The sequence below is a fragment of the Centropristis striata genome, chromosome 4, assembly GCF_030273125.1.
Source record: "Centropristis striata isolate RG_2023a ecotype Rhode Island chromosome 4, C.striata_1.0, whole genome shotgun sequence".
NCBI lineage: Eukaryota > Metazoa > Chordata > Actinopteri > Perciformes > Serranidae > Centropristis > Centropristis striata.
The window spans coordinates 29,509,532-29,532,496 of record NC_081520.1 but is presented as its reverse complement, the minus strand read 5'-3'; the positions used below and the strand labels follow the sequence as shown (position 1 = coordinate 29,532,496).

The 22,965-nt window shown below is 38.9% G+C and overlaps 1 protein-coding gene across 2 annotated transcripts in view; it reads left to right on the top strand.

Moving 5' to 3' along the window:
• The window catches only part of snx19b (sorting nexin 19b), a 40,356-nt gene extending 22,327 nt beyond the window's left edge, over window positions 1–18,029 (top strand). For both annotated transcript variants that reach the window (XM_059330853.1, XM_059330852.1), the window contains exons 12-14: window positions 12,232–12,416; window positions 12,764–12,851; window positions 13,912–18,029. In XM_059330853.1, coding sequence (XP_059186836.1) covers window positions 12,232–12,416; window positions 12,764–12,851; window positions 13,912–14,035 — 397 coding nt within the window. In that variant the 3' untranslated portion in view covers window positions 14,036–18,029. The remainder of the gene's footprint in view (window positions 1–12,231; window positions 12,417–12,763; window positions 12,852–13,911) is intronic.
• Window positions 18,030–22,965: the final 4,936 nt, after the last annotated feature.

Here is a 22,965-nt window from a genome sequence, read left to right as displayed (position 1 = left end):
GTGCTAACACCCCCTACATTAGTGCTTTTTCTTTGGATCTAACAATAAGTCTTTTCCATGAGTCTGGTTTTATGCACAATTTTAATTTGCACATACAGAAACCTCAGGTTGGAGGAAAAAAAAAATATTGGAAAAAGGTTCTTCAGATTGGAATGAGGTGGAAATGGAAACATTCTTGAAAAATAAATCATGACGTGGGTGAAGCCTGTGACATACATGTCCACTGAAACCTTCGGTTAGACTAAAAGACGCTCTGAGGAGTCAGAGAGATGAAAGATGTAGAGATGTACTGTCTCCAGCCCCAGATCCTTTCTGTGCATGCACTGGTTGCAAAAAAATGATATGGCGGCGGCCAAAAACAAAGATGCTGGTGGCCAAAATGCTGAACTCAAGGCTTCGAAACTGGAGACCACAAACCAATGGGTTACATCACTGTGACTACTTCCATTATATTTATATTGTCCGTGGACTCTGATTTTAATCCCGAAACAGAGCAATGCACAAATTGTACGGAGAGGTGAGGTTAGGGTTAGGACACCCTAAACACTAATAGTTGATCCAATGCTATGTTGACTTGTTGAAAGATGACTTTGGTGCTTCAGATAAACAGTATGATAGACAGTCACCAGCCACTTCATTAGGTACACCTGTCCAACTGCTCATGAATGCAAATATCTATTCAGCCAGTCACATGACAGCAACTCAAAGCGTTTAGACATGTAGACATGGTGAAGACGAGCTGCTGTAGATCAAAGTGAGCATCAGAATGGGGAAGAAAGGTGATTTAAGTGACTTTGAACATGGCATGGTTGTTGGTCTGAGTATTTCACAAACTGCTGATCTAACAACCATCTCTAGGGTTTACAGAGAATGGTCCCAAAAAGAGAAAATATCCAGAGAGCCTTGATGCTTGTTGATGCCAGAGGTCAGAGGAGAATGGAGACTGGTTCAACAGGAACTCAAATAATCACTGGTTACAACCAAGGTCTGCAGAAGACCATCTCTGAACACACAACACGTGCAACCTTGAAGCAGATGAAGAACACACTAACACTTTATTGGGTACACCTTGCTAGATAATGCAGTGGTCAGTGAGTTTACAGTGAGTAGTGCACAACAAGGTTACAGCGTTTCTTCTAGCAATGCAAGTAATCAAATGTCAGTAAACTGCCATGCGACAGAAACATGAATAAAGCCCTAAACAGTTTGACAAAAATGGTAGAGAGCAGTAATATTACACTATATCTGATCTGTTATCTCACTGATTGGCTCTTATTGGCATTATAAGCCTAAGTAAGTTTCACGATGAAAATGTATAACCAGTCAGTTGAGAATAATAAAAGCAGTAGAAGGATGTGATATGTGGAGGTGTTGCTGTCTTTAACTCTCTCAAGGATCTTCTTCTGAGCTCATATTGGCTTGGCACTGCCTACTGTCCACACCTGCTATGTATCTTTGGAAACTCAAGGGCAGTGCTTGAGGGGATTTTCCTCATAGGATTATAGTATATCACCTGCACTGTAAACTTCTCTCTCCTGGAAGGCCCATTAGAGCGTTGGGAGTAATCACTACCACCAGAAGTAGCAGGCTACATCTCCCTGCCCTGTCATGTGAGCAGTATGTTTTTCACCCAGGCAGTCTTGTGTGAGCAACAACCATATATTCCAATTTATATTAAACAGCATTTCTTTAAAATACTGTATCTTTATTTCTATATTTACTTTACTTTCTATACTTTCAGTGGGTATAATTCAGCATTTTTGACGTTATGTGCATCAAAATTTGAGCAATTTAAGGTTCAGATTCAGTGTTGGAGGTCTGAAAAAGTATATCTTAATAGTTTGTACCTTCATTTCTTCTACAACAGATTTGAAAAGATGTTATTTTATCTACTAAAACTCCTGAATCTAAAACCCAATACAACGCTAGAAATGCTTCTGGAAGTACTTTTCATTGACAAAAAATACACTACAGAGAGAAAACACTGCCTTAATGCAAGTACTCGATTACTTGGATTTTTCTGAACATTCGTTCATCTGATCACTTCACATTGCTCAGGAACCAAGGAAGTGCAGTGCAGAGTATGAGCTCTTGAGATCTACACACTGCATTGTTAGGGGACCCCTGTTAACTGTTATACTTCTGAACGCAGCTCTGTCTGTCACTCGCTACAGTTCATTCAAAAACAGATGAAAAAAGACATTTTAGACATCAGTGATTTAACATTTGGAATTAATGCTCTTGTCTCTAGAAAAGCCTCGTTCCAAACAGCAAGCTATTCTAGGTCTCAAGGAAGCACGGTGTCAATAGTGAAGTTTTTGGTTGAGAGAAAGTTGCAAGCAGCAACATAATTGTTTTTAAAATGCCAGTAAAGAGAACACAGACATCTGCAGAAAGTTTGTAACAGTAGAACAGGCTTGTGGGGTAAACATATTTTGCAAACCTCTCCTGAGATGATCCACACTTATGTATCAATGTGACTTGCATACAGTTACACCTCTTGTTTTGTTGAATATAAGCCACATTAAGGCCACAGGCAGTGAGCAGAACATTGGTTGGGTGCTCTCCTCTTGCTTGAAAAATATCCCTGACAGAGTAGAGCTGGAAAACAACTGGTGGTTTTCGTGGTAGCAATAATGGTGTTCAGTCTAAGATTTTACCAGACCACAATCTCTCATATAGAATTACTTGGCATTTGTCAGCTCTAATTGGTAGAAAGCACTGTGTGTGTATGCTGTGTCTAAATCTGTGTGTGGCTACATGGGCCAAAGGGAAAAGTAATCTCTTTGGTGATTGCCGTAGGCTTCCATGGTGATGACAGCAGAGACTTAAGTTCGATGGATGTTATTGTAGCCTAGGCAGGAACCTTGACCTGTGTGTGTGTGTGTGTCTTGGTGTTTGTTACACTCACCTATCTTAGTGTTTGTCCTGTGCACTAAAATGTGACACAAGGAACCAAGACGGTGTTAATGTAAACCTCTGTGGACCTGTGATTAAAATCTGGCTCAGGGCTATAACATCACATGTCTGTGTTTTGACCAGCCGTGGGGAACAAGGCGCCATGACAGTCCCAATAAAACCAGACAGAGAAACAGAGCTGACTTTAGACAGCAAGGCAGACGGCTGTAAGACGGCACCGTGGCCTGAATGGAGGTGGTGATGTAATGAGCCATGTGCCAGAGGGCTAGACTGAGGTGTACGCCTCGCTGAGAGCAGACACATCACACAGTTAGGTCACTGCTGACATCTGTGCTGCTCACAACTGCATAGTTTGGAAATCTTGTCTGTCTCTTTCTGCAGGAATGCATCCTTCCTTCTGTCTTTCTGTACCATGACTATTACTGTGTGGGCTATAAAATGATGATGGTAATAAAACCCTCTTTCCTGTTATTGCATTTGCCTCCTCGTGTTGGGGGCGTTTTATATCCGTTTGTGTGGCACAATAATTGATGTGTATATGCCACTGTCCTTGCTGAAGTTGCCCTCACACTCTTAACACTGTAATCAGCAACTGGATAGAAGTTTAGAGCAAGCATACCCAAAGGCAGATTCTTTTTTTCAATGCCTAGTTTTATATTTTATACTTTTTAGATGGCCTCAAATGGACCACCAAATTTCCACATATTTAGAGGAAATATAAGGTTGGGCCAGTGTAAAACCTTTTTAACCGGTTCGATATTAAACCAAATACTGGACCGGACCAGTATAACGAATTTATATCACTAGGTGTCGCACTTGACCGCATAAAATCACACTGGTTTAAGCTCGCACACCCAACAGGATTGGCAAATCCAGAAAAAATATTGAAGCCCCTGAAAACATGGTTTTCAACTGTAACCGTTTCTCTTTGCAACAATTAATATTCATGACTAAATAAGCAAAAATCAAAGTTATAGTTGGGGAACAACTGACAAGATATTTATTAAAAGTTTTACTCAGCTAATCTGCTTCATCAAGACTTTTAGTGTGGTCACATTTGACTGACCAATAACATTGAAAAACAAGCCCACAACTGCGAGTTAAATACCCAAACTGTTCTAACTTTGGCAGAAGATGTTGTGGTTATGTAGCACTCACACGCACAAGGCGCTGCTAACATTTCTTTGGATTTTGAGAGGCATGCAACAACAAGAGAAAGAACAGAGGCTCCAGTGTGGCACAGTAGAATGTGTTTGAAAGCGTGAAGCATGACGGAGACAGTGAAAGAAGCTGTATTGATGAGAATGAAAGTTTATCGATTGCTTTTAAAGAAGGTGAGATTTATGACTGAAAATTATGGCTGAAGCACATATTTTTGTTCTTGTGGGCTACGTAACAACTCTGCACGCTAACAAGCCATTGCCCTTGATTGCACCATTTTATCTTCATTTTCTTAGTTGTTAGTGTTTTGCAGAAAACTATTCAAATGGAAAAAAATATATAAATATCTATTTCGGTGGGATCCCCAAATACTCATGAGAAACATGTTTTAGCACATGATAACTCCATTTAGTAAACACTGTAAACACTATCATGCTACTATATCCACAAATAGTGCATGTTGTATATAAACAGATGTAAAGTTAATCTTAGCCATGATGACTGTTGGCTGCTAATACTGGACAATTAACACTTCATCATATTAACTCACCTCTAATTTTATCCCTGCTTCTTAAACTGGACAGAGCTAGTTTTGGTGGGCACCTGGCACTGACTTTATTTTTGCCACAACAGTTTCTCCTAAAAGAAACAATGGAATGTGTTCGAATTTTCACAGCGGTATAATTGACATTGGATATGTGTATCAAGGCAGTTAGGAAACTACAATTTGTTCCAATATCTGGAATGAATTGTGTGCTGAGGTACTTCAGGATTCCTACTCTATATGTCTGAATGTTTGTGAGCCATTCTGTAGCAAATTTATTTCTGAAAAGAGTGTTTTTAGGTGCTGATCAGCGGATTTAATCCTGTTCAGAGCAGATACAGTATGTGCCTGATATTTTCCTCGCTATTTGGGTCTAATTACAGTGTCAAATATCTAGTGTTTATCTGGCACATTCATTCATGTCAGTTTTTCTCTTGATAAAAGTTAGTCTTACTTTGTAGAGTTATTTCCCCTTCCTGACAAGATATGACATAGTTGGTACCAATGGGTTCCTTAGATCTTTTAGTTTTATATGCACTACATAGATACATCTCTGCAGCTTTAAAACTTAGTCCACTACAGCCTCAACCTGACTAAATGTGTCTTTCTGTCGTTTGTTTTTCCTCTCTGCCAAAGTGGTGGATAGCCTGATGATTTTACCCGCTCTGCCAACACTTTATCCCCATTTGGTGGTGGCAGGTACTAATATTAGAAGCTGCCCTGAGGACTTGAGATTTTGTCTGAAAATAAAGGAGAAAATGAGCCATGACTACCAGACACTGGTCATTTTAGCCATGCTCTCATTCACTACTAGCACAGCTTCGAGCCTCAAGAGATGTCATGGTGTGTTCATATTAAGAAACTCAGCAGCGTCCTCTTACCAGGAATTTTTTGCTCATGGTCTTGCACTCATCTCCACATGAGTTCTGTCTGTCCTCACTGACCTGTCCACATCATGACTGGTGATTCCTCCTTATTACACACAGATTGCAGATAAATGATCTCATCTGTGGGGATGTAAACTGTTTTCATGTTCTCCTGCTGTTCTCTATGATGTAAGACCATTTACTGACACTGGAACTCTTAATGGGAACCGGGGTAAACAGTACACATTCACAGCACTCACCTCAGGACTAAGGTCGCAGTTAAGTGGGTTTGTAGTGCTGTGGTTGCATTCTTCCCTATGAATTACGTCATCGATCAAGATGTATTGCATTAGTTAACACAAAAGGTATTCCAATAGATAAAAGCCTGCATGTGTTAAAGAATAGAGGCTTAATGTGTGCATGAAACAAAACTGTACATTTAGGATGATAGTATGTGAATATTGTACAGACAATTCTGTTCCTTATGATTGATATAAAACACAGAAAGCATTTAAATTGTGTTTTCAGTTGCCATCTGCGCATCAGACTGGACACTATTATTCATACAAACTATGATTTACATGCATGAACACAACTCAAAGCATGTTTTTACATTTAAAGTTTGTTTCTTCTGTTTTACGTGTGTAACAACTAGTGCTGTGCATTAACGCGCTAAAGACAAAAAAAAAGTTGAATTAAATGTGTCCGTTTGTAAATAATGAACGTGAACAAGAGTCTTGTTAACTCTTGTGTCTGCTTACAACAGATGTTACTCGAAAAACTATGTTGCTCTCCTGTTAAAGCAATGTGTTTCTTGTAGCAGGGTTAAAGGGGCGAGTGCAACTGGCATAAAAATGCACCTTGCAGTACTGCTATATTTTATGAACAAACATTTTATGGATCAGTACAGATTCCAATGGGAAAGATGTCACATTTTAATGCAAATTGTGCCCACTGGGTCTGAAAAAACAAGTCCGAACATCAACCAGAGCGGCAACCTATGTGAAAGGACACATCTCTTAATCTAATCCGTAATCTATGTGAACTGAACTTTGAGCTAGTGTTTGAAGTGTGAACTTTCACAACACTGATATGGGATTGGAGGCCTGGAACATCAATACTTTATTTAGTAAGATACCTAAATTAAATAGATTTTCTAAGTATGGATGAGTTATCAAATTGTTACTGTACTTTAGTGACTTAATATTTTTGTGCAGTATGAGCATTTACATCTATTAAAATCTTTTATATGGTAGCAACAGTGATTGAAGTTCAAATTCAGAGCAGGTTGTGTGTGTTAATCCTGTTGAGCTCTGAAAAATTGTCTGAGGACTTTATTTGCAGGAGTCTGCTGTAGTCAAGAGACTCTGCCTGCAGCTACAACATATGGAGCTAATTTAACCTAAGCAACAGACTTGTGTATGCAAGCTGTGATGCATGTGCATTAAAATGTGTTTCTTTGCTGTTTTTGACTCCACATGTCTGGATTACTATGGTCTGAGTAGACAAGTCTGTCTTTTAAATCCTGAACAGTGTCTGAACCTCCAGCGTGGATACTTTAAAGGGAAACACACTGGATGAGTGACACTGAATGAAAACTGATGCTTTTCGTTATTGTGAAATAAAAAAACGGGCAACATGGAACTTTGTTCTTATCCTCCAGCTACAAGTCTGATACAGGCTCTGATGTTTGCACTACCCGCATTCATTTGCAGTGACTGTTTCCAAATATAATATTGAAATGAGCTACTAAGATTTGTATAGATTGTTTAATAAGCAGTTGCCAACTGGTGCCACGATCAGAGAGCAACGCACAATATCAGTAGTGCCAGTCTAATTTTTGTTATGCAGGATAATTTGTTTAAATTTGGCACCAACATCCACTTGGATTTAGGACATTTTCTTCAGAGAATTTGATTTTAGATATTATGTTTTGTGTTTATGCTGATACTGGGGCAGAATCAACAAAGAAAATAAATGACCAAAGGACAGAAAAAAAGATTCCTGACGAAAATGAAATGGGGCGAAACAACCACAATGAGATGGAAAACGACTGAAACAGCCAACCACAGGCAAACAAAGACCAATACAATTACAGAGTGATTAAAAAAACCTACAAAATGACAGAAGATTATTACAAAGGGATAAAAATGACTAAAAGCAACAAAAAGAACAACAAAAAGACCAAAACAGTTACAAAGTGACTCAAAACAACTACAACTGAGGCAATGGGGCCTTTTGCACATCTGTGCCCAGAGGCTCACAGTCTCATAATCCACTCATGAAACAAACACTTTAATTTAATGGCAACACGTATTTTAAATGAACTGCATTAGAGCCATCAACCTTGAGCCTCCTCTGTCAACTTACAGACAGTTCATTAAATGTGTAATTCACTTGTCCAAGTTAATATTGGCCTTCCTTCTCATTGCTCATGCAGCCACCCAAGCTGACTGGATCTGTCACTTTTTCCACTCGTAATTGTCAATTAGGCAAGGGCATTTTTGAGCTGGGATGTGGCGCTAGTGATTGTTTATTTTTGCAATGGAATGGCTACTATGAGGACAAACATCATCACACATTAATAAAATTGAGCTCATTGAACCCACAAGAGTCTCAGCTTTCCAGTCGTATTCAATTTATGTAATTACAAGTCTGTTTAGGGATCCCAGTATGCAAACATTTTCGAATACAATAGTACTGCATGAAAATAAATCTTAACTAAACCACCACTGCCGAGCAGCTGACTTAAAAAATGAACTCAGGGAGCATATGATAGCCCTTATAAACCAAAAACAAAAATGGCTGTCAAGGAAGCCTTTGAAAAACACAAAGAGCTGGGTTTAATAATGACCGAGGCCATGACACGAGAAAGGATCGCTAAATGTAAGAGGAGATGCTCTCACTGCTTCTGAAGGAGAGACAATGAGTCAGCACAGAGCACTGGAACCCAACTTCATATATAGGCCCCCCAGGATTCTGCGATCACCGCGTAAAACGGAAAATCCGCGGAATTACGAGATTTTGACGTGACAAATTGATTGCTACTGACACTGACAAAAATGAAGATCATCTTAATATTGAATAAATCTTACTGGACTGCCGTCAACCTAAACCTGTGTGCGAAGAATCCTCCTACACTTTATTTGAACATGTGGTTTACATGATGTTCTTGAACTGATTTTTTACATGAAGTGACAGCTACACATGAATCCAGTTAATCTTTTCCTTGACAAAACCGGAGTTGCCAGTTTTATAATTGCACTGAAGGTTTATTTTTTGCATGTAATAGTAAGAAGAACAGGACAACTTGAATGTATTTTGTTTCTGCGTTGAGAATTTGAATAAATAGAGTGTATTTTTCAATAATTGTAAATGCCTTCCTCTGATCTTTTGGAAATATCAAAGAAACTAGTCTCAATTTTTTTTTTTTTTTAAAAAGCTCACTGTGGATTTCCAGCGTGGGATTTGACAATTTTTTACAATGGAATCCTGGGGGTCCTGATATATAGGCCTCCCACACTTGGTCTAAATTAGGGGCAAAAGAGACATACACACCTGACACTAACTGAGCTCATCAATCATTTAAACTCGGTGGCGAGTGTGAGTAGCCCTCACAAATGGCCTTTTAAAATGGCCATGTCAGTTTTACCCGTGCTAAAATTTACTTTGGAGCATTATCAAGCCCCTGTCTGACAAGCTATCATGACATGTTTGGTACCAATGGATACCTTTGGTCTTCTAGTATTAGATGGTAATAAAAATGATTTAGGTAATAAACAATATGCTTTAAATGGTTGCTTGAGGAGAATGCCACATAGAAATGTTGCTTCCTCTGTGTCTCCTAGTCAAAATCAAAAAATATCAAATGAATATGTTTGAAGAAAGAAAAGCAAGCCCTTAAAGGAATGATAAACATTTTTTCTCCTGTAGCAGCTTGTAAGGAGATTTAGTAGTTCTAGATTTACAGCCGTAGCACTTAAGTGAATGTGGAATCCCTGACAAACTGTAAATTTGTCCAAATAACGTCTCGGTGCATCTGCTCATTATTGTGTCTGGAGTGCCTGGAGGTCTCAGTGTCCATATAATTCTGTTTGCAGTGGCCAGCCATAAGTCAGTGTGATTTAAGGAGCTTGTCTCTGACTGGTATGAGCTGGTGAAGAGACAAACTTCATTGTCCACCTGCTGACTTTGAACCGACCAAAATACACTCCTGTTACTGGGGCTGAGGCAAAACTTCAGTGCCTCCACAACATACTTGCACAATTTGCAACATTATCTACTGTCATATAAACCTTATGTTTTATTAACATTTCCAATAATCCTAATTTAATCTTTTAAACCCATTTTGCTCTAAAAGTGCTGGCTAACATTAGCACTGATTCCCTGCTGATTCATCACCAGCCCAGGCACTGCGATCACCCCACATTAAAAAAAGGATGGGTATGTCAAGCCTTCACAGTCTCTCTTTCATGGGCTCACTTGTAGACTGTTTGAATAAAATGCTTGTGACCTCACCACTCCAGGTGCTACCGAGTGATTTTCATCACGACGCAGAGGCCTAAACATCTGTTAAAGTTGGTTAATTTCCTGTATGTTTGTTGGAACTTAAGTTGGATTGGATCATTTTTTACATAATTTTCCTTTGCAGTTGTATACTTTGAGGAATCAAAAGTATCTTTCCAGAAATATTGAATATTTGGCGGCTTTTGCTGTTATGAAATACTAAGGGATGAAAAACATGTAAATAGTGGAAACCCAACATTGTGGCTGGCACGAAGTGTCCCTCCATCACTTCTCTGAGTGCAGTCAAGCTGTGTGGTAACTGGCCAGAACAAGCTAATGAAATAACTTTATTAGGGGCAACATGAAGTGAGCAAAAGAAGCAGAACATTAGGCCCAGAGGGAGGTCCCTGGTTCTTTTTAACAGAACTCTGAGGTTTCGAACAATGTTGCACAACAGTATCTGCATGGGGTTTCATTTTTAGGGTCTGTCAGTCCTAGAAAACGTTTACACATTGTGGAATTGCCTTATTAAAGGCCTTAACCCATTGAAGCCTGGAAAGCGGATACGTCGTTTTGTAGTATTTGTATAAGCTCTCAAATACTTTTTGAATTTAATTCTATCTGCTACAGAGGCTGACAAATCTATTATTTAGTAGAAGCGTTGACACTTCTGTTGAATTTCCAGAAAAACTTCAGGTTTTAGGGGCTTATTTTAAAATCGCCCAGAGGTTTTACAGGCAGTTTTAGGCGTCAATGGGTTAAATGGTCTCGAACAGCCAATTTTTTTGTACGTTCATCACTTTCCTTCAGACTACATCCAAATTGCTACTATCTCCTGCCGCTTTATGCTCCTGACCCGCACAATGCTTGAATACTTGAGCTGCATTGAGATGTTGTTTTTAGCTTTTACTTTGTGCTTTAAATAACCTCCTCATCCAGTCTGGGTGGCGACTGGCTGTGTTTCCAACCCTCAGGTGGTAAATCTTCTGAAAAAAGGTCAAGTCAGAACGGAAGAGTCAACGTCTCCCAGCTACACAGGGTCTATTGAATTTACTCATTACGAGACCTTAAATCCATTAGTTATGTGGAAGACTGTAGGGAAATAGGCTCAGTTTGAGATCACTTCCAGTGTGAGGCGGTGCCAGGCTGGACTCCTCTGCTATACTTTAAGTTTCAAATCTGTGTGGGAATGCAATGAGGCATGGGTCTGAAGGGAATGAAGGGATTGGCTGGTCTGATGCCAGGATCACTTAGTAGTGGTCAGATCAGGCATTATGGAGGTCATAACACACTCACTGACTAAAATCAGGAAGTTAACCAACTGTTCCAAAGGTCATTGTACCTTGACATGAGATATACTTTTATGTAAGGCGGCGAGGACATTTACTCATCCATAAAAATTAGTGGGGCTGGACATGTAGTGATGTAGTGACTACTCGCAGGGCTAGTTGGTTGGTAACTGTGGTACTTTAAGAGCTAACCGCTAACATGGCAGCTTGTCCAAGTCAGTCACAATAGCTCCCAGAGCTTCTCTCTGTTTTTTATCTACTGTTCTGTTTACTTCAACCGTGACCTTTTGCTCATTTGTGCACACAAATTATTATAAAGAATATGACCAGACTTGACTGGGTTAAATTAGAACAGCATGATTTTTGCTACAATAAACAGAGAAGCATCTGTTACCGTAAATGAAGCAATTTGCTCACTTCAGCATATCAGTGACGCATAGGGGCATTGATTATAGTGGAAGAAAAGTTCTGCAGCAGTCAGCCTGTGAACAATCCACATTATGTGTTCAGTATATCTTTCCTGCCATTCTGATGATCTGCAACTACAACTAGATTGTTCAACTGTAGTTACAAATGGAAGAATAACTTCACAGTTCATTCAAAGGAATAATTTATGTGCAAACCATGCCGTTTCTGTGCAACAGTTTTTACTAACTAACTAAATAAAGGTCAATCATTCAACACAGCTAATTAGCTATGATTACTTTGTCCATTTTGCACACTTTGCACCCTGTGCCCTTAAAGGTCACTATTGTCCAGGTGGCTTGCTGGCGTGTCAGCAGCGTACATATGTGGACTGAACAGTTTTCATCTTAATTTCATAGTAAAATGTTGGTGTGAGCAGGTCTCAAGACTGGATCATTTCAGTCACCTTTAAGCAGATGCCAGTTTTAGGCTCCTCAACTGTGCTAACTTGAAACCACTGTTGTGTGTTTGTGAATTTCAGATGGCTGGATGTGAGCGTAGCAAACCTGACATGCACTGCATACTGGGTGGTGTATCTGCAGGTGATCCAGGAGTCTGTGTGGCCAGGAGGAACTCTGCCGACGGCCCCTCGGCCTGATCGCAGCCAGCAGCAGAAGGACAGCACCAGGCAACAAGCCTTACACTGTCTGATGACACTCCTACCAGGTACATATACAAGCAATTGAGTTGACAGTATATTAGTGCCAGACCAGTTATTGCCAATTAGTTGTATATTGGTATTGGGGTAGATGGATAACTAACAAAAAAAATCTCCATAAAAATTGCAAAGATAAGTTTGAGATAATTTTGAAACTGTATCGCCTTTACATAGTTTGTCTAATAGAGACAACCTTCATTTTCAACTGTAAAATTGCATGCTTAGTATATCTCTGTTATTAAATAACCAAATGAAATGATTGCCTCATCTTACAATAATGAAAGAGGGACAAACACGCACAACAAACAGCTGGTTACACAGTGTCACATAGTTCTCTGTGTCTTTGTCTTTCTAGATCTGATCTCAGACATGTTGGGCTCTGACAAGTACAAACTCAGCTGGCAGACTGCACTGGACTCTCTTCAGGACCCCTACATTAACAGGTGAGCATACAGTATACACTCAGTGGGCACTTTATTACAGTTGGTAGCACTTTGTGGTAGGGGTGTGCCATATCGTATCGTTTACTATTACACCGATATATATATTTTTTCAGCTAATATTAGCTAACAATTAAAGTTGTGTTAATCACAAAAAGCTACTATTACTTCTTGTCGCTAAACAATGCAGTTTTCAAAATAAGAGCACAGTGTGTTAACACCACATCATTTACAAGAAGACTGTCAAAATAAGATGCCTCAAATAAAACATACAAGAACCCTTATTCTCCTTTACAATCATTAATTAAAATAAATAGGCAATGATTAAGATCAGTGTATATGATGGAATAGTGGCATTAGAATGTGTGAGAGGCACCAAATTTGGGATTTTATGAAAATAAATTCTCGAGGGGGGCAGAGACCCTCCTAGCCTAATAATTCCTAGTGGAAAGCCGTGTGAAAAATATTATGTGAGTTAATTGCTCACATTTAGCTCTCAAAGTGGATGATGATGATGATGATGATGATGATTATTATTATTATTTTAATTATTATTATTTGCTAATACTCAAGAGTCAAGATAATTTTTTTGTATTTGGCAACTGTTGAGATTTGCAATTTACACTACATTTTAGATTTATGATTGATTTTTACTTTGTTTTACATTTTTTATTTATTTATACAGGCTAAAACTACCCTACTTTGTGCTATTGGTGATAAAGGCAAAAGATTCTTATACAAGTCAAAACACAGACAAGATACATGCATTATCTTGTCCACGGATAGTGGTATCTTTACTTTCACCATTGTTAGTTTTCCATTGTTCTGCTTTGGAATCATAGAGAAAATGTGTTTTTCTTACTTCAGATCTTTCCAATCTGATCAGAAGCAATTCATTGGTTATTGCCTTTACATACATGGTGGCAGTATAAAAAGAAAGTGCTCAGGGCTATTTGTCATGACATATGACATTGAATGTGAGAACAGCTTGATTAACTCTTCCTCACCCAGTCTCACTTACATTAAAGAAAATATACTGACTGCTGGTCCTCTGTTCTCTTAGACATCTGGTCTACTGCATATTTGATCTTCTGTTGGAGTTCCTGGTTCCTGAAATACCCGAGGAGGACTTCCAGAGGAGCCTGTTGCGTACCCTCTCCAAGAACCCAGAGAAGCTGCTGGCATGAGGATAAAACCCCCACAGGAACACCTGCAAACCCAGTTTTAATTTTTCTGTAATTTCTGTCATCCTAACTGATCATTCACCACTAATGAATGGCTGAAAAGCAGAGAGACAGCGAGGCTGCTCCTGTTCTACTAATGTTCTTCTTTTCTGAGTGTAAGTGAATGTTTCAGGTGAAAATTCTCTGTTCCCAATTGAAACTCCTGACGTCCCTCAGACCTGTCTTTGATTACATGTTGATGTGTTGATATGTGAGGCTTACACACACACACACACACACACACACACACACACACAGACACACACTTCAACACTAACTATATTCAAAGCAGCTTTGATTACATGAGAGCACCTGGTTTGTGTTTGATCTGAGAACGTGTCTGATGTGCTTGTCAGATCTCAGCATGTGGCAAAGCCTTCCCCGATCTTCACATCAGGCCTCTTCCTGCTTGCTAAACTCTGCAGCTTTGACTAAACTCATTTCAGATGCTTTTCGCACTCTTCCCTCATCATCTCTTGCCGTCTGAGGGTAGAAAACCCCACACCTGTTGCACTAATCTGGAGGAGCAAGATTTGCTTTCTCTCCCTAACTTAAATCACAAAATGCTCTAACGGGATTTAGCATCACTGTTTCTATTCTCTGTTGACCCATTCTTTAATATCCCACAGGCTCTGTTTCGAGCCACACATGTGATTCTGACATAATGTGAGCTATACTTCCTAAATCTGAGCCTTCCTGAGGGATTACATGTATCTGGCAGCAATTTTATTTCACCTGCAAATGTCCAGGTGTAGGAACAGTACATACTGTAGTGTAGCATGGTGAAGCGTTGGCCATGATATATTTAACTGGCTTCACAGATGCGTCACAGTTCCTTTAATGGGTCCCTTGGAGAATTATATGTGCAGTTAATGTCTAAATCATATAAAACCGGGCTCCACAAAAACACAGAGGATTTAGGGATGGTCTAGGTCCATAGCATAGCATACCAATAGTGAGAACAGTGAACTGCTGGAGTCTCACTTACAGTCAGTGGTATCTATACTGCTGATGTTTGTACCTCCACCCAAATACAATAGAATAGTCCCTATGAAAACTGTGCATTCTGTGAATCTTGTCAACACTCTTCACAGCAGATATTTTGACATAGAGGGAAAAGCATGTTAAGTCAGTAAGTAAAGTTCTATTCGTGTGTCCCTCTAATTTATGACGGTGTGACAACTAATGAAATACTATATATCAAGAATTGTAGAAGCATCTCCACCGTTCAAAAAGTGAAGCCAATATATGCACTCATCTGTCACTTTAATAATCAGCAAAGTGTACGTAATGAAGTGGCGGTGTGGTCTTAATCTGCTTCAAGGTTGTACCTTGGTTTTAGCAAGTGGTTACCATACAGGGTGTTTTTTGAATATTCCCCAATTTCCCAGTCTTTTGTTTTTACTATTTTCAAACATGCTGCTGGCATCATATTCAGAGTTGATAAATATACTGTCCTGGTACTGATTTTCAATTGAATATACAATCACGGGCCACTTTATAAGCTACAAGGTGTACCTAATAAAGTGGTGGTGTGGTCTTTATCTGCTTCAAGGTTGAACGTGTTGTGTGTTCAGAGATGGTCTTCTGCAGACCTTGGTTGTAACCAGTGGTTATTTGAGTTCCTGTTGAACCAGTCTCCATTCTCCTCTGACATCAAGAAGCATCAAGGCTCTCTGGATATTTTCTCTTTTTGGGACCATTCTCTGTAAACCCTGGAGATGGTTGTTAGATCAGCAGTTTGTGAAATACTCAGACCAACAACCATGACACGTTCAAAGTCACTTAAATCACCTTTCTTCCCCATTCTGATGCTCGCTTTGAACTTCAGCAGCTTGTCTTCACCATGTCTACATGCCTAAATGGCTAACTGCTGCCATGTGATTGGCTGATTAGATATTTGCATTAATGAGCTTCCCGCCCCATTAGAGCACAATGCGAGCTGTCAATCATGACTTTACACCACAATTTTATACCATTAAATAACCGATTAAATCAAACTTGAAAAATGAAGACTTTTAGATGCATAGGCATGATAAGCACTATGTAAAATCTTTGGGAAACATTTATTTAACGTCTACTTTGAGTTTTTAGTTTGGCCAGTGTCCCATCCACTAACATGGAGGGGACAGGGATTATGACCTTATCACAAATTGATTAATTTGTCCCACTTTTTCCCAACATATGAAGGTTTGTTTTCCCCCCAATCATTGCAAAGGGCTGTTCTAACGGATCCTTATTCTAATTTCAACGTACCATGTGATTAGTGAATTGATCCTTGCCACCCAATAAGCTAAATTACACACATGAAGTGTAAATATTCAGTTCATGGACCGTGTAGTTGTGGAGTCGATCATCTTCATTCACCTTAAAATTTCTGAAGAGATTTTATAGCTGTTACCACACAGTCTTCTTTCATTTAAACATACTGTAGAAAGGTTTTGCACTTTGAAAATCTGCCTTAGCATCTTACTGCCTTCATGGATAGAACACAGCAATCAGTGCTTATTTTTTTAATTAGATAAAGACAAAAAAAGCAAATAACTACTGTAGTTTTTAAGACAAAAATATCTATCCAAAGTATGTTACAACACACATGATCCTTCATATCTCTAACACAGTGTAACCCGAATGTCTTAACGCAGTCCGTCTTAAAATACTGCTTAGTTCATCATCAGCTGCAGCTGGCCAGAGTAATTTAGTTTCTTAACCATTCCTGGCAACATTTTAATGTTCTAAAATGTTATGACTTAAAGTCGAAGAAGTTATGTGATTCGTAATACTGGAGAAGTTATGTGAATTGAGCATTGGGACCAATGGGTTATAAAAGATGAAGTGTTTTCTAATTTAAAATATGTCAGATATGTCTCCTGTGACCGCTTCTGCATCTTGCATCATGCAAGTAAAACAAAAAAGAAGTAAATGTTGCTATCATTCGTGTTTTGCACCCTTTCACCCTTTCTATTGTAAACTTGTGATTCAGCCTATTTATTAACCTATTTATTTGCTTGACTTACTAATATATGACTTTTTGATGTCCTCGTGCTGACAAGGAGGAGCGTCCTCACTTTTGAAGTGCTTTTAACTGGATTTTGCCTTACAAGGTCACCTGATGAAGTTTGGTCTGCCTGTCCTGCAGTGATGCAGCTGCAGCGTAGCCACTGATACCTGCCTTAGTAGAAGATAAGCACCCAGTTCCAGCCCTCTGTAGTGAAACTGTTTGTTTAATGTGTCAAATTGTGCTGAATGTTAAAGCTGTTACATTTGTTGTGAAGAGATTTTCTAATGCTGTTGAAGGAATGACATATTCTCTTATGTAATGCCACCGTGACAGTAAATATCTGCTCAGTATATCATTATAACAAGAACATTTTCTTGCAAGAACAACTTTCTAATGTTATAATATTGTTTTTGTGGTTACATACCACTTTATCTTATTATGTTACAAAACACTACACAAAATCAATGGATCTAAATAAAGCAAGGCATTTTCTTGCTATAACATAAGTTGGTATGTTGTTTTAATGAGGAAAGAGATCCTATCAGTACCCGAAGAGAGGACAGACTAGTCTTGTTATTGTTTAGAAATATTAACATTATTATTTGATGCTTGGACCTTTATATCTGTTTATTGTTTGCAGGGTTGCAGAGGGCATCACCAGTCACACACTTTACAAATTTTAGCTATCACAAATATGTTTTTGGTCTGACTGCAAATAAAAATATAAAATGAAATGGAAAAAATAACAAGCACAGGTGTTGCTACATAGTTATATATTGAAATACAGACTGGCCACTTTATTAGGGCCACTTGTATAACCTAATGATCCAATACAACATCTGCATCCATAAATTCTGCCTTTACAATGATGGATGGATGGTTTTGAGTTATTAATGTAACTACATCTTCATTATAGAGGTTGTAGTTTGCAGTAGTTTTGAACATTATATTAAGAGGTGTTTCTTATATTTTAGTTCTCCCAATTAACATACATGGTAATGCCAGAATATTAGGAACACCTGTCAATATAATGCACTCCAGTACACAACTACCACCCACTGTGACCTCAATAATAAACATAAAGTAGAATTATTACCTTCAGTCAACCAAACCTTTCATAATTGTAGAATTTTTGGCAGAGCTGTTCTATTTCATTGTACTGGTGTACCTAATTAAGTGGCCAGTCGATGTATGAAGGAACTAAAATCCTTGCTAGAATAAAGTGGAAACCAGCCAATTCAGTAGTGCCTTAAACCTGCATTCTTCCTAATGGTCAGCAGGGGGCGACTTTACTGGTTGCAAAAGGAAGTTAATTTGTAGGAAAGTTGATAGGAAAATGACCCTACATCAGACTTTATTTATTAGCCTCTGTTTAGCTCGACCTTTTTTCTCATAACAATCATGTTATAATGAGAACACGCAGACATGTTGATTTTGTGTTGTAATGGATATGATACAACAAGATGAAAGATTTGTTGTTCCAGCTTGAAATGTTCCTTGTAAAAAAAAATATGGAGAAAGCTACATCTTTATAGTAAAAATATCTTATATTTCATTAACATGATCTCTTTAAAGCAAGAAATGTTTTATAACAAAAAAGTGATTTAAAAAAAATGTTGCAGTGGTTGCATCAATATTCTTTCGTACTTGACCTGCTTTTGTAGCTGTTACGTGTTTCCCTGCAAACAATGCACACAGCTGTTTGTCTTCAGAACCTCAACTATTCATGCCAAATGTTAATTAGAGCAGCCAGTGTTTTATATATTTTAGAAAAGTAAATGACATTGCACAGGTCTTCTGTAAACTGCAATCCTGTTCTCTATCACACTTGCATTCTTTTTCACCCTTTGGTCTTGTTTTCTATCAGATCCTGTGTCTGGTGTTTATCTGCACTGTCACTTGTGAACACGTGGAGTTGTGTTGTGCATGTTAACGCTGCAAATCTGTCTTGATTTGCGAGCACAGTCTGTATCACGAGTCTTTTAAACATTTTGCTGGGTGTTCCTGAGCATATTTGCAAAAACAATAAAGTTTCCAAACATGAGTTATTAAATCTTCAACTGTTGTTCACACTCATTATTTTCTTGGCCTGAGGTGGGTGATACATTTTACAAGAGGCTGGTGAGCTGCTCGCTTATCTTTTATGAGATTTTACTTTAAATCTATCCCAGGCATGTTTTTTTTTACTGTCTTGGGGTTCACCAGAAATGTACTCCGCCTCTTTGCATGTATGCATTCCATATTATCATTATTTCACCTCTTTGTGAGTGTAAAAGCTCCATCAGCTCCCCACTAATTTGCTGGAGCCTGCAGACTCATGGTTCCTGTCCAACAACAACAAAAAGTGTGGATGAAAACCTTTAAATACCCCATAATAAAGATCAGACCCATTCTTTGGAACAGTTTCTGTTCAGCTCCACTTCTCTAACAACAAAGGGGGAGTCGGGGGGTGGTGCATGACTTTGCAGTGCCGAGAAATCCTCTTAAAGCGGATTTACACATAAGACTAAGCAACACTTTGGATTATGGCAGTGCTGAGGGATAAGGACGAATAAATGTGATTAAACATTGATACTTTTCAATAGTATTTTAAGTGTTTAGGAAAATGCACATTGAATAAGTTTGATTTCTGTCAGTTAAGTATGATAGTTCAGTTCTGTTCTGACCTCAAATACACTCTTCGAGTCTTTCCTACAGTTTCAATTTCAAGATCTGTATTTTTTTCTAGAAACGTTTAGTTTATTTGATGCTCAGTATGATTGATTTTAGTTATTTTTGGCTCTACCAATGTCAAAAAGCACATAACATAATGTGATGTGACCAGAATCTAAAGCCACAAACAGTGCAACTCTTCACTCAAGGTCCACCTACTGGCTTGTTCAGGAGCTTTTGATCGTATTTCACGGTCCTCATCAGTGGATGGAAATTGCTGAGTTTTACAAGGAAATGTGCCCATTGAAGCTCAACGATATCATGCAGTCTAATGCAATAACAGCAGGTTCAAACATCTACAGTTCCACAACAACTAAGCGAACTCCATATGCTGATAAGGACCGTGTAATTCAGCCAAAATCTGCACAACACGCAAGTAATTGGACCCTGTGTGAAGCAGGGTGAAGTCAGGTTAACTTGTTATGCATCGTATTTAAATGACTTTAAGAATAACAATTTTAGCTTATTTAAAGCAAAAATATATTTCGTATGTGTTTGTTTTTAAATGACTGAATTCATTTATCAGGTGCTTAGTTTGTGTGTGTAGGGAGGAGACACACAGTCCATACACCAGCTGTGCAGCTTGTGAAAAGAAGCTCTTCAGCATCCTGCAGGATGTGCAGCAGATGCACCTGCACTTTCCCCAGATGGTAGGAGGGAGAACAGGCCATGGGAGGGGTGGTGAGGGTCCTTAATGATAGAGGTAGCTCTACAAACACATTGCTGCTGGTAGATCTCCATCAGGAAGGGGAAAGGGACACCTGTGATTCTGTTTAGCTGCTGTTGTTCATTAGCCCTGCAGCTCCCAAATCTATAACCAGTAGCTGACAGCATAGTGTCCTTTCAGCTCCCAGTATGCAAAAAAACGGATGGCAATAGCCAAGGCTTCAAAACTGGGGTCCACAAACCAATTTGTGATGTCATGATGACGACATCCTCCAGTTTTAAACAGTCTATGGGTAAACATTATGCTTGCCTAGTTATAACATAGCATGTTAGCATCCTGACTTTAACATTTGCCTGAGTAAAGCCTCCCTCAGGGTGCTGCAATCATGGTTGTAGACTTTTGGTCTTTTAGTTTTATTACTTCCCATTGACCCAGCCTCTCTCATGTGACCTAATACAGTGATTATATCTCAGCCAGTATTAGCGAGCCCTCATAGTTTAGAGAACAAAGTGCCAAAAAGAGCAACAGTGCCGGTAAAAGCCTCAGTGGGACGGATGAGCCTCAATTCCAGGAAGGCTATTCAGAGAGCTGATCTGGGGTCTGCTTGTGGGCGGCGACCCCCAGAGAAACACTGGTATCTATTTAGTCATGTGCAAGTACTTTTAAACAGTTGATGGCCGTTATTAACCCTTCGGCGTTTCGGGCTATTTTGTCTTTTCGAATACTCTTTATTCTGCCACTTAAAAAATGTTTACCATGCCATGTTGGTATCAGTTTATCCAGCACAACCTCACCTATATGACCTGATAGTTGACTTACTGGATCAATATTTTGAACACAAAAGGAGAAAAGCTATGGGTTTTTTTTTTTTTTACTTTAAAAACACAATCGTGTTCAATGGAGAATTTTAAATGTTGGTTACAAATATAACTTATAAGAGGTAAAATGAGGAGAACATCTAGTTCTATATTTTTATACTAAATATATCTGACCTTATCTCTGGTTTTACTTGGCCTATCATCATTAAACAAAAACGGGCATGGAGTTTCAAGTCAGAACTTTAGAGGGAAGCTGACATCAGGAAACACGCCGCTTCGTTTTTACATTGTGATGTCATAAAGAAGTAATGCACCAGGGGTTAAACAAATTGTATTCTCCTTGTGTTTTGATTGTTCGGGAAAAAATACCGCAAAAGAAACACCGACAACTCTAAACTGAAATGTTGTTGGTTTGGCGAGCCACCATTCAGTAGCAGGGGAGCTCTGGGATCCAAAACTGCCTTTATATGAAGAAATACTGTTATTCCCCTAAAACAATATTGGACAATTAAATGAATAAATGCAATGAAAATATTGCAAATTTAATTATGAGATTGCCAGACTGTTTTAATGTGATTGTGGTTCAGGAGGCGCCTCATGTCATTGTGGATGACACAGACTGAGTGACATCAGCACTGTCTCCTCCTTCACATGCCGTCTGAAGACATTCACAGGGACAGAGTGCAAGGATGGAGACAGATGCGCATCTCTTTTGGATCACTGGACGAGCTGCTCTGTATTGACTTTGCACGGTCCCCACTGACAGCGGCGCTGGCAGGAAGCCCTTGGTTTAAGGCTCTTTGTGTTTTACGACAGTGTTTGGGTTGAAGCCAGGGCTACCGCCATCCCACCCACATGACAAGACTGACTCACAGTGTCTCTGTAGCAACTGCACCCACAGGAGGAGGAGGAGGAGGAGGAGGTGCTGGCATAGTCCACAGAAAGTCACAGGTTGCTGTAGTGACAATCCATACCAGTTTAGTATCTTTATTACTCATACCTTCCTGTAACAGATTATTAACCTCTTCCACTACACTGCTTATCATCTGGAAGCTGGGAAGAATAACTTTAGATGATGCAGCTCAGGACTTGTGTGTTGTGTTTTTCTAGTCATACATCTGTTATTACCATTTTTTTTTTTTTTTACTTGGCTTACTCGATCAACACTTTGAACCCAAAAGAAACAAAAAAAACCCCAACTAACTTTAACTTTCAAAACACAATCATGCTCATTGTAGAATTTTAAATGTTGGTTACAAATATAACATATAAGAGGTAATATGAGGAGAACATCTACTTTTATATTTTTAAACTAAATATATTTGACCTTATCTCTGGTTTTACTTGGCCTATAGTCATCAAACAAAAACTTGCATGGAGTTTCAAGTCAGAACTTTAGAGGGAACTTGACGGCAGGACTCGATGTAGCTTAATTTTTACATCGTGATGTCATGAAGAAGTAATGAGCCGCCGATTTCTTGGACTCCAGAAAAGAGACTATTTTGTGCACTTAGCACCAAAAATGAGAAACAATTGAACATGAATCCATCAGATAGCTACTTACTTAAAATAATGCTATGAACAGACAGAAAGCAGTGTTGTCCTTTGGATACCTCTGATTTGTTCCACACCACAGAGCTAATGAGGCATGTTTGCTGCAGAACACACACACACTCTCTCTCTCTCTCTCTCTCTC